A 15,111-nucleotide genomic window follows, 5' to 3' on the forward strand; every position below is an offset into this window, starting at 1 on the left:
AACACATGATAATTAGCGGTAAGCCAGAGGATTGGGAAAGTTTTAAAAACTTAATAAAGAGGGAGAAAATAAACTTTAAGAGTAAACTAGCAAGTAATATAAAAATGAACTGTAAGAGTTTCTTTAAATATATAAAACAGAAGAGAGACACCAAAGTGAACATCGGCCCCTTAGAGAATGAGGCTGGGGAAATAATGGGGAATAAGGAAATGACCGAGGAGTTGAATAAATACTTTGCTTCAGTCTTCATGGTACAAAACACTAACAGCATTCCAATACTAAATAATCAAGGGGCAAAAGAGGGGAAGGAAATAAATACAATAACTATCACTAGAGAAAAAGTACTAGGGAAAATAATGGGACTAAAGGCCGATATGTCCCCTGGACCTGATGGATTGCATCCTAGGATATTAAAGGAAGTAGCTACAGAGATAGTGGATGCACTGGTAGTAATCTTCCAAGAATCCTAGATTCTGGAAAAGTCCCAGAGGATTGGAAAACTGCCAATGTAACAATTATTCAAAAAGGGAGGGAGACAAAAAAAGGTAACTAGAGGCCAGTTAGCTAACATCTGTCACAGGGAAAATGTTAAGAGTATATTATAAAGGGTGTTATAGCAAAGCATTTAGAATTACATAATCTAATCAAGCAGAGTCAGCATGGCTTCATGAAGGGGAAATTATGCCTGACAAGTTTATTAGAATCCTTTGAGGAGGTAACAAGTAGGATAGATAAAGGGGAACCAGTGGATGGAATATATTTGGATTTCCAAAAGGCTTTCGATAAGGTACTGCACATAAGGCTACATAATAAGATAAGATCCCATGGTAGTATACTAGCACAGATTAGCTAACTAATAGAAGACAGAGAGTTGGAATAAGAGGGGTATTTTCAAGATGGCAACCTGTAACTAATGGAGTGCCATAGGGATCAGTGCTGGTGCCTCAATTATTTACAATATATATTAATGACTCGGATGAGGGAAGTGAATGTACTATCGCCAAATTTGCAGATGAAACAAAAATTAGTGGGAAGGTAAGGGTGAGGATGACACAAGGAGCCTACAGAGGGACATAGACAGGCTAAGTGAGTGGGCAAAAACTTGGCAGATAGAATATAATGTGGGAAAGTGTGAGGTTATGCACTTTGGCAGGAAGAATAGAGGAGCTGAGTATTATTTAAATGGAAAAAGACTGCAGGAAGCTGCAGCACAGAGGGTTTTGGGAGTCCTTGTGCATGATTCCAAAAAGCCAACATACAAATTCAGCAGGTAATAGGGAAGGCAAATGGAATGTTGGCCTTTATTTCAAAGAGAATGGAGTATAAAAATAGGGAAGTCTTGCTAAAACTATACAAGGTACTAGTTAAACCACACCTAGCATACCGTGAACAGTTTTGGTCCCCTGATCTAAGGAAAGATATACATTGGAGGCAGTCCAGAGAAGGTTCACTAGGTTGATCCCGAGTATGGGGGAGAGGTTGAGTAGCTTGGGTCTGCACTCATTGGAGTCTAGAAGAATGAGACACGACCTTATTGAAACACATAAGTTTCTTAGGGGGCTTCACAGGGTAGATGCTGAGAGGTTGTTTCCCCTTGTGGGAGAGTCTAAGACTAGAGGGCATAATCTCAGATTTTTATTATCAAAACAGAAATTAGGAGGAATTTCTTCTCTGAGAGAGTAGTGAATCTGTGGAAAACTTTACCTCAGGGGGCTGTAGAAGCTGGGTTGTTAAGTAAATTCAAGGCGGAGATAGATAAGATTTTTAATCCGTAAGGGAACCAAGGGTTATGGGGAGAAGGCAGGAAAGTGGAGTTGAGGATTATCAGATCAGTCACGATCTCATTAAATGGTGCAGCAGGCTCGATGGGCCAATGGCCTATTTCTGCTCCTACGACTTATGGTTAAGATCGCTTACCACCACCTGGAAATTCCCTTCCAAGCCACACACCATCCTGGCTTGGAAATATATCACCGTTCCGTCACTGTCGCTGTGTCAAAATCCTGGAATTCCTTCCCTAACAGCATTGTGGGTGTACCTTCTCCACCACCTGCTCAAGGGCAATTAGACATGAACAATAAATGCTGGCCTAGCCAGCGATACCCACATCTCATGAGTGAAGAAAGAAAGTTGCCTAAATCAGAAACCATCTGGGACTTTTAATTAAATTTAGTCAGGTCGTTTTGAGTTGGTGAGAAAAGACAATATCTGCTATGCAAGAGAATTATTTGTAGTCATTGGCAGCCTCCTCAAGGTGATGGGCATGCAGCAAATCAAATCCATTGGATGGGGCAGCTTCACATGGTGCACTTTTCCTGATGGTTGAAGAGACCAATACTCGAGAGGCAGGTTCTACCACAAGTGCCGCATATATGAAGTGGTTATCCAGTGTCTTTGTGGGTTGTTGTGTTCAGTGTTGGCATCTGTTGTCAAGCAGCTGTAGCCACTGATCATCATGGTGGCACCCAGAGGTGACGATGTCATTTTCTGCTATCATCAGTTAGCGCCTCCCAGTTGCGAAAATCGATGTTTAGAGCCTTCACGTCACACTTGCAATCACCCTTGAAGTGTAGCTTTACTACTGGTCTTCTGGCTCCAGCTACCCCATCATAGAGAAAAATCCTTGTCTGAGCCAGGGAAGTCACCTTTGCAGTATTTGCTAACTCTTTCCAACAGGAAGGTATGCTACTAACGTAATTTTTATTTGCAAACCATTGGCCATTTTCTGTTATAAGCTTGACTACCTTAAGATATGTATGTCGTGATACTGCTATGTATTCTATCATTGTTAAATACATTTATTTGGCAGGAATGCCTTAAATAAACTTTACAAAGTCTAGAATAGGCTTGGAGAACAGGTGGCCCATGGTCTGCGAGGCGGCGCGAGGGGGAGCAAGCGAAAGGGACGGCGCACCGGGGAGCGAGCAAGCGAAAGGGACGGCGCGAGGGAGAGCAAGCGAGCAAAAAACGCGGCAGAAGGAAGCCCAAAATGTAGCACCTTTTGGATAATGAAATAAGGTGCCAACTTCTGGAAACTCCTTTTTCAGCTCTAGCCTCGTTCAGATGTATATGGCCTCAATGAAGCATATCTGCCTGGCCCGTCTCAATCAGACCAATATCATATAAGGTATATCTCAATTTAACTTCCCCAGACTTTATTAACTGCCAAGGCTTACTGGTTGATCAAACAGTTCATTCTAGACAGGAAAGTGCTTGCATTGTTTACCTGAGATGACATCTGTGTGGTGGACATGAGCACAGTTCCTTAGCATGGTACAGACAAACCAGCTGGTTGGACTTACAAAGGCATGAGATTGCAGACAAGAAACAAGTAGTCTTGCACTTTGCACACTGTCGCTCATCATCAGGCAATAACTCGAATTTCTCCCTCACAGAATCAATTACTCCCTAGAATGAGGAAAATAGATTAATTTATTTTCAATGAAAATTTATATTCAGGTTTAATCTGACCTTCAGTTATTTATGCAGTGTTCAGGTCTGTTAACAGTTCAGCAGAAAAGGCCCATGTCAAGAGTTCAGATTTTATGCAAAAATCCAGAATTATCCTTAAAATAAGAATTTTGTGAGAAGAGCTTTATATAGACAAGCAAAGCAATGAAACATTCCACCAGAATGTCCCCATTCACAATTCTGACTATAAACTAATTCATCAAATCCTAGTATCCAACCAAGCACAGTACATCAGAAAATGAATCAGTGGTGCTTGCAGGTATGTTACCTGCCGATAAGTAGGTTGAGATCAGAAGATCTCCAAGCATTTTAAAAATATGACAAGTATTATAACGTTAACCCCAACATGCCAGGTTTATTTTGTAAAGGGCTGCACTTCTAGATAGTCATTCTAAACTAGTCCCAAATACTTAACTAATTCTTTTTTGAAAGGATTTTTCAAAATTAAGCTCCACTGTTTTATTGGGAACCTGTTTTATAAATACACTAAGGTCAGGATTTACTTCTAATCACTAGCCTTATCTACGGTTTATTGTTTTCATCTTCATACTTCCCAGTCTTAGTCGTACAGCCTGCTGGGGCTCATGTCATTGGTGCCTCTTAATTTCTAAGATATGGATCAAGTGTATCGCCAACTTTTCTCTAACCATGAAAGCAATTTCAGCTTTTGAGACTCTTAAAAGGTCCCATCAGATATCTGGTTGCTTTGCTCTGAAACCTCTCCTCCAAATCAATGTCCTTTTGATGATAAAGTAACAAAATTGCAGACCTGTACAGGTCTCAGCTGGGACTTGAAGCTCTGATGCTTACCATCTATTTGGGCAGACGTTCATACTGATGTTGGAAGGAGGTTCTGATCACCCAGTTACCTTGAGAAGGGCAAGTACATAAATAATTCAATATGAGAAAGGCTGCTACCACAAACACTTGCCAAACACCCTTGGTGTCAGTGCAAAGTCAAAAGAGAGTAACGCTGAATCCCTCCTACTGGTAATGTAGACCAGTTAAACCTCCTTCCACTGGTAGCATATCCTGCTTAACACTTTCTATGTCAATCCACGAGTCCACCTGGCCAAACTTGCTAAAAAGCTCCCCCTGTCCTAGTCCTGAAAACGCATCTTCCTCTAGTTTCTCTCCCCTCTCTCTTCAAACCTTCTTGTGCTCATACTGTCCATGAGACGCACCTCCTGTTACCTCGACCCTTGTCAATCTAAAATGGTGGCCATCCAACTTCCCCTCCTGGTCCCCATGTTAGCTGATATTGTAAACAATTCTCTCTTCAGGTGTTGTCCTGGTCTCCTTTTAAATATGCTGTCATCACCTCTCTCCTCAAAAAAAAACAACCTTCAACCTCACCACCCTCGCAAACTACCACCTATCTTCAACCTCCCTTTCCGCTAGGCAGTCCTTGAAGGTGTTGTCACTTCCCAAATCCATGCCCATTCATGCCAATCCTATCTGGAACTTCCATTTCTGAATCCCTCTAATCAGGCCTCCTCCTTTGCTACAGTACAGAAACAACTCTTATCAAAAGTCATAAATGACACCCTATGTGACTGCAAGTAGTAAATTATCCTTCCTCATCCTTCTTGATCCCTCTGCAGCCTTTCACATAGTTGGCCACACCATCCCCCTCCAAAGTTCCTCCATTGTCAGGCTGAGTGGGACTGCTCTGATCTGGTTCCATGCAAATCTATCTAATCATAGCCAAAGTATCAGTTGCAATGGTCTCTTTTTCAGCCTTTTTTTTAATTCATTGGTAGGATGTGGGCTTCGCTGGCTGGGTCAGCATTTATTGCCCATCCCTAATTGTCCTCGAGAAGGTGGTGGTGAGCTGCCTTCTTGAACCGCTTCAGTCCACGTGGTATAGGTACAACCACAGTGCTGTTAAGGAGGAAGTTCCAGGATTTTGACCCAGGGACAATGAAGGAACGGAAATATATTTCCAAGTCAGGATGGTGAGTGACTTGGAGGGGAACTTCCAGGTAGTGGTGTTCCCATCTATCTGCTGCCCATGTCCTTCTAGACGGTAGTGGTCGTGGATCTGAAAGGTGGTGTCTAAGGAGTCTTGGTGAATTCTTGGTTTTCCAGTATAAAAATGCACCAACTTAACATTTGAAAAGCACTTTTAACATTAAAAAGCCTCCCAAAGACACTTAAAAAGGCAAACAGGAATCAGCCACTGCGACATAAATAGAGGAATAGAGAGGTGACCAAAAGCCTGTCGAAGAGATGTATTTTTATAGAGGAGGAAATTAAGGTAGAAATATAGAAAATAGGAGAAGCAGTAGGTCATTCAGCCTTTTGATCCTGCTCTGCCATTCAATATGATCACAGTTTACTCTCTATCTCAATGCCGTACTCCCGTGCTCTCCCATATCCCTTGATGTCTTTAGAGTCCATAAATCTATTTCCTTCTTAAATATATTCAGTGACTTGGCCTCCACAATCTTCTATGGTAGAGAATGCCATAGGTTCACCACCCTCTGAGTGAAGACATTTCTCCTCATCTCAGTCCTAAATGTATCCTCAGACTGTGACCCCTTGCTCTAGACCACCCCAAGCCAGAGGAAACATCATCCCTGCATCCAGTCTGTCCACCCTTGTCAGAATCTTATAAGTTTCAATGAGATCTCCTCTCATTCAATCTTTCCTCATACAACAATCCTGCCACCCCAGGGATTAGTCTGGTGAACCTTCACTATACTCCCTCAATGGCAAGTATATCCTTTCTTAGGTAAGGACATCAAAACTACACATAATACTACAGGTGTGGTCTCACCAAGGCCCTGTACAGCTGCAGTAAGAAACTCTTGCTCCTGTATTCAAATTCGCTCGCAAAAGTGGCCAGCACACCATTTGTCTTCTAACTGCTTGTTGCACCTGCATGCTTGCTTTCAGTGATTGGTGTACAAGGACACCCCGGGCCCTTTATACATAAACATTTCTCAATCTATCACCATTTAAATCATACTCTGCCATTCTGTTTTTTCTACTGAACTGGATAACTTCACACTTATCCCCGTTACACTGCATCTGCCATGTATTTGCCCACTCACTCAACATGCCTAAATCGCCTTGCAGCCTCTTAACACACTCATCGCTCACATTCCCACCAAGTTTTGTGTTGTCAGCGAACTTGGAAATATTACATTTGGTTCAAACCATTGAAATATATTGTGAATAGATGGGGCCCAAGCACTGATCCCCGCAGTACCCCAATAGTCTCTGTCTGTCACTCCAAAAAAGACTTACTTATTCCTACTATTTCCTGAATGCTAACCAATTCTCAATTCATGCCAATATATTACCACCAATCCCTCTTATGTGGGACTTATCAAAAGCTTTCTGAAAATCCAAATACACCACATCCACTGGTTCACCCTTATCTATTCTGCTAGTTACGTCCTCAAAAAACTCCAGTAGGTTTGTTAAACATAATTTCCCTTTCAAAAATCTATGTTGACTTTGTCTAATCCTGTTGATATTTTCTAAGTATCCTGTTATCACATCCTTTGTATTAGACTCGAGCATTTTCCCTACTACCGATGTTGGCTAACGGGTCTGCAATTCACTGTTTTCTCCCTCCCTCCTTTTTTAAATAGTGGGGTTACATTTGCCACCCTCTAATCTGCTGGGACTGTTCCCGAATCTACAGAATTTTGGAAGATGATGACCAACGTATCTGTCATTTCCATGGCCACCTCCTTCAGTACCCTGGGATGTAGATTATCAGACCCTGGGGATTTATCGGCTTTCAATCCCATTAATTTCTCCAGCCTATTGTTTTAGCAATACTAATTTCCTTCAATTCCTCCTTCTCACTAGACCCTTGGTTCCCCAGTATTTCTGGGAAGTTATTTGAGCCTTCCTCCGTGAAGCCAGAACTAAAGTAATTGTTTAATTGCTCTGCCATTTCCTTGTTCTCTATTATAAATTCTCCTGTTTCAGAGTGTAAGGGACCTACATTTGTCTTCACTAATCTTTCGCTTTTTACATAACTATAGAAGCTTTTACAGTCTGCTTTTATTCTCATGCTCTATTTTTCCCCTTTTAATAAATCTCTTGGTCCTCCTTTGCTGAATTCTAAACTGCTCCCAATCTTTAGGCTTGCTACCTTTTGTAGCAACTTTATATGATGCCTCTTTGGATCTAATTCTATCCTTAATTTCCTTTGTTAGCCATGGCTGGCCGCTTTTCCTGTTGCGTTTTTGCGCCAGAAAGTTTAATTGTTGCAATGCATACACTTGTTCCTTAAATATTAGCCAATGTCTATCCTCCTTTTAATGAAGTTCCCCTATCTATCTTAGCCAACTCACCTTTGTAGTTTCCTTTGTTAAGATTTAGGACCTTAGTTTCATATCGGACTACTTCACTTTTCATCCTCATGAAGAATGCTATCATGTTATGGTCACTGTTTCCTAAAGGAACCCGCACAACAAGGTTATTAATTAAACCCTTCTTATTGAACAATACCAAATCTAGGATAGCCTGTTCCCCAGTCGGTTCCTCGACATACTGGTCTAAAGAAACATCTTGTACATACTCCAGGAATTCCATCCACCACAGTATTATTGCTAATTTGGTTTGCCCAGTCTATATGTAGATTAAAGTCACCCATGATTACTGTAGTACCCTAGTTACATGCATCACTAATTTCCTGTTTAATGCTGTCCCCTAACTTATTACTGCTGTTTGGTGGCCTATAGAGAACCCCCACTAATGTTTTCAGCCCCTTGTTGTTTCTGAGCTCCACCCAGATTAATTCTTCATCTAGATTTTCTGAGCCAACATCCTCTCTCACTATTGCACTGATTTCATCCTTAACTAACAATGCCACTCCACCTCCTTTTCCTTTTTGCCTGTCCATCCAAAATATTGGGTACCCTTGGATATTCAGTTCCTAGCCTTGGTCACCCTGCAACCATGTCTCTGTAATCATAATCATTTCGTACCCATTTATATCTATTTGCGCTGTTAATTCATCTACTTTACTGCGAATGCTCTGTGCATTCAGATACAGTGCTTTTAGACTTGTCTTTTTAACATTTTAACATTAATTTTTTGTACCAAGGCCATATTTGCTGCTAGCCCTTGTTTCCTCTGCCTTCCACTTTAGCTTTCTACTTTTCTGTCTTTCATTCCTATCTTTGCTTCCCTCTCTTGGTCTTCCCGCTCAGGTTCCCACCCTCCCTGCCAACCTAGGTTAAACCACAGTACTAGTGAATACCTCTGCGAGGATATTGGTCCCGGTCCTGCTGGGGTGCAACCCGTCCAAGCTTGTACAGGTCCCATCTTCCCCAGAATCGGTTCCAATGCCTCAGAAATCTAAATCCCTCTCTCCTACACCATCTCTCCAGCCACATTCATCTGGCCTATTGTCCTAATCCTGATCTTGCTAGCATGTGGCACTGGGAGTAATCCTGAGATTACTACCTTTGAGGTCCTGCTTTTTAATTTATTTCCTCACTCCCTATATTCAGCTTTCAGGACCTCATCCCTCTTTTTACCGATGTCGTTGGTACAGGTATGGACCACGACTTCTGGCTGTTCACCTTCCCCCTTCAGAATGTCCTGCAGCTGCTCAATGACATCCTTGACCTTGGCACCAGGAAGGCAACACACCATCCTGCTGTCATGTCTGCAGCCGCTGAAATGTCTATCTATTCCTCTTATGATAGAATTCCCTATCACTATTGCTCTCCCACTCTTTGCCCCCACTCTGTGCAGCTGCGCCACTTGTGGTGCCAGAGACTTGGTTCTTGCTGTATTCCCCTGAGAAACCATCTCCCCCAGCAGTATCCAAAATAGAAAATCTGTTGGGAGAGGAAGATGGACCCAGGGAACTCGTGCACTACCTGCCTAGTGCTTTTACTCTGTCTGGTGGGCACCCATCCCCTTTCTGCCTGTGTACTCTGTACCTGCGTGTGACCACATCACTGTACGTGGTATCCACGAAGATCTCAGCCTTGCAAATGCTCCACAGTGACTCCAGGCGCAGATCCAGCTCCGAAACACAGATTTCGAGTAGCTACAGCTGGAGACATTTTCTACACATGTGGCCACCCATCCAGCTGAAAGTGTCCTTGACTTCACACACTGCACAAGTGGAGCATTCCACTTGGCCGAGATGTTCTGCCATGACTTACCCTTAAATTACTCCCTTACTTTTACTTCTAGTTTATAGAATATAAAGGACAGAAGAAATACTTATCAGGTCCTACTTACCAAAACCACCACTCTTCTTACTGAGGAAAGGTAGAAAATGATAAGATCTCTCTTTCCCTCTTCAGGGAATTCCCTCTCTCACAAAACTCCAACTGAAGCACTCTAATGCAGCCCAAAGCAGCACACTCAGAGCAGACAAAAGCAGCATTGTAGATGGCTTGCTTTTATGCTGTCTGAATCTAGCTTCTGAAAACCTGTTTAAACCAGTTAACTAATTTACTAGCTGCAGCTGCAAGCAGAGCCTGTATAACCCCTGTTTTAAAGCTGGACTAAAACTCACCATCTCACAACCCAAAGAGCAACTTTTTAGTTGGTTGCTAAACTAAATGGATTTTAGATAGAAATTAACCCTTAAAATTACCTCTCTCACCAAACTCCAACTGAAGCACACTAATGCAGCCCAATGCTGAAGTTAGGTGGAACGAGAAATTCTAGAGCAAGGAGTTCCCAAACTGTCAGCTGCAATCCCTGATGGGGTTGCAGAGATAGTGTTTGGGTTCATGAGTCCTGTGAAGCAACAATGGCAAGTGTGGAAGGCAGACTCTGGTGTGATAGCCCTGGACTCACTGGCTGCTTGCTGTCAAACAGGAATGGGACAGTGAGTCCAAAATGCTCTTTAACCTAAGAAAATACTTTTAGCAGCGAGTGATGAGTGGGCCCAACGTGTTTGTGCACTGACTTGCTGCAAGCAGAGATTGCTAAGTGTAACTCAATCACTGTGTGCAAGAAAAACTGGGAAGTCATGAGGCTGAGCCAGGAAGGTGAATGGTGGCTTCAAACTTTACTGTGCTTCTGTTATACAGGCTCTCTATTCAGGCTGATGACTCTGCTTAATGGGTACCAGCAACTAGATCACAAGTGGGGGGTTCTGGTAGAAGTGGGGCTGATCACAGAGTGCGTGTGTGGGGGAGCCGAGGGGGGGGGGGGGTGGGCGGTGCTAATTACTGTCTGCAGTAGGGGAGAAGACAGGGGCTGAATACCATCTGTCCGCGGGCAGGGGACAGAGGGACTGATTACAGTGCGAGTGTATTTGACATTTCAGAAGGAGGGGAGGAAAGAAAATGGAGGTAGGGTAGCTCTGTTAATAAAAGATGAGATCAATAATCAGGAATGTTCTTGGCTTGGAAGATCGAGATGTAGAATCAAGTTTGGGTGGAGATAAGAAATGAGTCACAGGTGGGGATAGTTTATAGCCTCCCTAAAAGTAGCTAAAGCATAGTACACAGTATACTTCAAGAAATAATGAGGGCTTGCAAGAAAGGTTCTGCAATAACCATGGGTCTTCACGTCTAACGAACAAATCAAATTGGCAAAGGTAGCCTGGAGTATGAGTTCACAGAGTGTATTCTGGGCAATTTCTCACAATAATACATACTGGACCCTACCAGGGAACAGGCTATTTTGGATCTGGTAATGTGTGATAAGAGAGGATTAATTAAAATCCTGATAGTGAAAGATCCTCTAGTTAAGAGTGATCATAACATGATAGGTTTTTTACATTCAGTTTGAAAGTGAGAAATGTGGGTCCAGAACTAGTGTCTTAAAATTAAATAAAGGTAATTACAAGGGTATGAAGGCATAGTGGGCTAAAGTGGGCTGAGTAAATAGGTTAAAAGTGGCGACGGTAGAGAAGCAGTGGCAGGCATTTAAGGAGATATTTCATAACGCTCAACAAAAATATATTCTATTGAGGAAGGAAGACCCTACCAGAAGGATGCGCCATCCATAGCTAACTAAGGAAAATTAAGTATCAAATTGAAAGAAAAGGTGTACAATGCTACGAAGCTTAGTGGTAAGCCAGAAGATTGGAAAAGTTTTAGAAAACAGCAAAGGAGGGCCATGAAAAAAAAAAATGAGGGGGGAGAAATTGGAGAAGATAAAAAACTAGCAAGAAATATAGAGTCACGGAGATCTACAGCACAGAAAAAGGCTGTGGAACCCCACTGGGCACAGGCATCCAATCACAAAAACACTCCTCGACCATCACCCTCTGCTTCCTGCCACTCAGCCAATTCTGGATCCAATTTGCCAAATTGCCTTGGATCCCATGGGCTCTTACCGTCGTTATCAGTCGCCCATGCGGGACCTTATCAAAAGCCTTGCTGGAGTCCAAGTAGACGACATCAAATGCACTGCCCTCATCTACACACCTGGTCACCTCTTCGAAAAATTCAATCAAATTGGTGAGACATGACCTCCCCTTAACAAAACCATGCTGACTGTCTTTGATTAATCCCTGCCTCTCCAAGTGTAGATTAATTCTTTCCCTCAGAATTGCTTCCAATAGTTTCCCCGCCACTGAGGTTAGACTGACTGACCTGTAGTTCCCTGGTTTATCCCTTTCTCCCTTTTTGAATAACGGTACCACATTGGCTGTCCTCCAGTCCTCTGGCACCTCTCCTGTGGCCAGAGAGGTATTGAAAATTATTGCCAGCGTCCCTGCTATCTCCTCCCCTGCCTCATTCACCAGCCTGGGATGCATTTCATCCAGGCCTGGAGATTTATCTACTTTTAAGCCTGCCAGACCACTTAGAACCTCCTCTCTTTCTATGCTAATTTCTTTAATTATATCACAGTCCTTCTGCCTGATTTCTATACCGATGCTGTCCCTCTTACTTGTGAACACTGATAGAAAGTATTCATTTAGAACCCTACCTACGTCTTCCGGCTCCACACACAAATTACCACTATGGTCCTTAATGGGCCCTGCTCTTTCCCTAGTTATCCTCTTATAAAGTCAGTAAAAACTTCTAGAAGTATATAAGGAGGAAGAGTGGCTAAATGGAACATTAGTCCCTTAGAGGATTAGACTGTTCTTCATAGTATCAGGATCTTTACAGCAAAAGACACAAAAAGCATCCTAAGAATAGAAGAAAATCAAGAGGCAGAAGGGAGGGTGGAACTTAAAACAATCACTAGAGAAAAAGTAATAGGAAAACTAATAGTACTTAAGGCAGATAAGTCCCCTGGACTTGATGGCCTGCATCCTTAAAAGAAGTGGCTGCAGAAATAATGAATGCATTGGTTGTCATCTTCCAAAATTCCCTAGATGCTGGCAAGGTCCCAGCAGATTGAAAACTGCAACTAATGTTCAAGACAGAAAGCATGAAACTATAGGTCAATGTCTGTCATTGGGAAAATGTTAGAATCCATTATTGAAGAGGTAGCAGGACATTAAAAAATCATAATAAAATCTCACAGAGTCAACATGGCTTTGTGAAAGGGAAATTGTGTTTGATAAATTTAGTAGAGTTCTTTGAGAATGTAACACACAGGGTGGATAAAGGGGAACCGGTAAATATAACGTATTTGGATTTCCAAAAGGTATTTGATAAGATGTTACATAAAAGGTTACTACACAAGAGCTTATGGTGTCAGGATAAATGGGTCATCATCAAGGCAAACTGTAACTAGTGAATTGCCACAGGGATCAGTGCTGGGCTTAAAATATTTACAATCTTTATTAACTACTTGGATGAAGGGGCTGACTGTATTGCAGCAAAATTTACTGATGATACAGATAGATAGTAAAGCAAGTTGTGAGGAGGATACAAAGATTAGAAAGGCAAATGGAATGTTGGCCATTATTGCAAGTAGGGTGGAGTATAACAACCGTACAGGGCATTGGTGAGATAACACCTACAGTTTTAGTCACTCTTTTTTATCTATTCGTTCATGGGATATGGCCGTCACTGGCTAGGCCAGCATTTATTGCCTCTTCATAATTGCCCTCCTTATTATAGGAGGGGCACAATTGCATTGGAAGAGTTCAGGTTCACGAGGCTCATTCCTGAGATAAGGGGTTTGCCTTATGGGGACAAGTTGAGCAGGCTGAGCCTATATTCATTGGAGTTTAGAAGAATGAGACCTGACCTTATTGAAACATATGAGAGTTTGAGGGGGCTTGACAAGAGATCAAGCTAGATGATGAGAGGACAATTTCTATCCTGGGGGAAATCTAGAACTTGGGGGTACAGTTAAAAATAAGGGGTCCCCTATTTAAGATGGAGATTAAGGGGAATTTCTTCTCTCACGTGGTCATTATTGTTTGGAATTCTCCACCCCAGAGAACAGTGGAGGCTGAATCATTGAATATATTCACGGTTGAGTTTGACAGATTTTTGAATGACAAGTGAATCAAGGGTTATCGGGAGCAGGCAGGAAAATGGGAGTTAAGGCCACAATCAGATCATCCATTATCTTACTGAATGGCAGAGCAGGTATGAGGGGCTGAATACCTCCTGCTTCTGTTTCTTATTTTCTTATCTGAAAGGGGATGAAATGAAATTGCAGATGCATTTTGGGGCGAGGCCCTAAACAGCAAGTTCAATGATTTTATATTTAACATGCTGGGCAAACAGTGAATCAAAGTAGGTTAGTGATGGCATGAAGTATGATGAGTGGGACTTAATAAGGGATAGAATGCACAGAGCACAAGGTGGACTTTATGGACAGTGCATGTACTTCATGGCAGAGCAAGGGCCATGTTGAGCTTGCAGGTGACAGACACATAGGGATTAAACAGCATGGAGACTGGAGACTGAGGTTGGAGCAGGAGCAGACAATATTGACGTGAAGGTGAACAGTCCTTCTGATTGAAAGTATTAATAAAAGGGCCTTCTGTTTTCTAAATACTTATTTTCTGTAGCACTCACCATTTTACGAACAGCTTCCCGTAATTTCTTCTCCTCCTCTATCATAACGATCATATCCTTATAAACAGCAGAGGCCAAAACTACATCCAGATCCTTCGACTTGGATGCCATCTTACAAATCATTTCATCATGAGAGAAAACACAGTAACGATTCAGAAGACGATAATGTTCCACACACTGTCGGCCCATTGGCAGCTACAAGACAAATGCACTCAGCAGGACATACTTCTCAAACAGCAATTTGAAAATACATTTCAGAGTAGGGTTGGCAAGCGTAAAGTGCGTGAGCAAAGTTTTTGGGCCATAAGTTGATGTGCATCAGAAATGTTAACGTCTGGGGTCTCCAAAAACATTACTGCTTCTCATTTTAATACATTAATATATCTCCTCGATCTAGTAATAAATATATTCCACTTAGTTATTAATCAAGATTTTAAACTATATATTACTTTTTCTCTCTCTAAGAAGATTCAGAAAGAGTTACTCTGCATCTTCTCCATACATGTACTGAATGTGCACACTTACCCAGTCCATTGTGCAGAAATTCACAGCTTCTGCAAAGTTGAAGCCCTGGTTAAAGCCACTGTGATAGGCTCTGGGGAATGTGATGACAAACTCCCCTGCACACTGATTAGTTCTATAAACCTGTATTGAGAAAAGAGATCTTGCTGTAAATTTCAACAAACCACAATCAACACGATAAAGGACACAGCCAACCAGAGTTATGCCTACAATATTTTCAGTTAAGAGTCTCTAC

General features: G+C 42.1%; 1 protein-coding gene across 2 annotated transcripts in view; it reads right to left on the reverse strand.

Moving 5' to 3' along the window:
* Window positions 1–15,111, reverse strand: part of kdm5ba (lysine demethylase 5Ba) — a 254,050-nt gene that overhangs the window by 114,573 nt on the left and 124,366 nt on the right. For both annotated transcript variants that reach the window (XM_078546909.1, XM_078546911.1), the window contains 3 exons: window positions 14,880–14,999; window positions 14,355–14,549; window positions 3,227–3,408 (listed from right to left, as the gene is read on the reverse strand). In XM_078546909.1, the coding sequence (XP_078403035.1) occupies window positions 3,227–3,408; window positions 14,355–14,549; window positions 14,880–14,999 (497 nt within the window). The remainder of the gene's footprint in view (window positions 1–3,226; window positions 3,409–14,354; window positions 14,550–14,879; window positions 15,000–15,111) is intronic.

This window comes from Cetorhinus maximus, chromosome 8 (genome assembly GCF_964194155.1).
Source record: "Cetorhinus maximus chromosome 8, sCetMax3.hap1.1, whole genome shotgun sequence".
Lineage (NCBI taxonomy): Eukaryota > Metazoa > Chordata > Chondrichthyes > Lamniformes > Cetorhinidae > Cetorhinus > Cetorhinus maximus.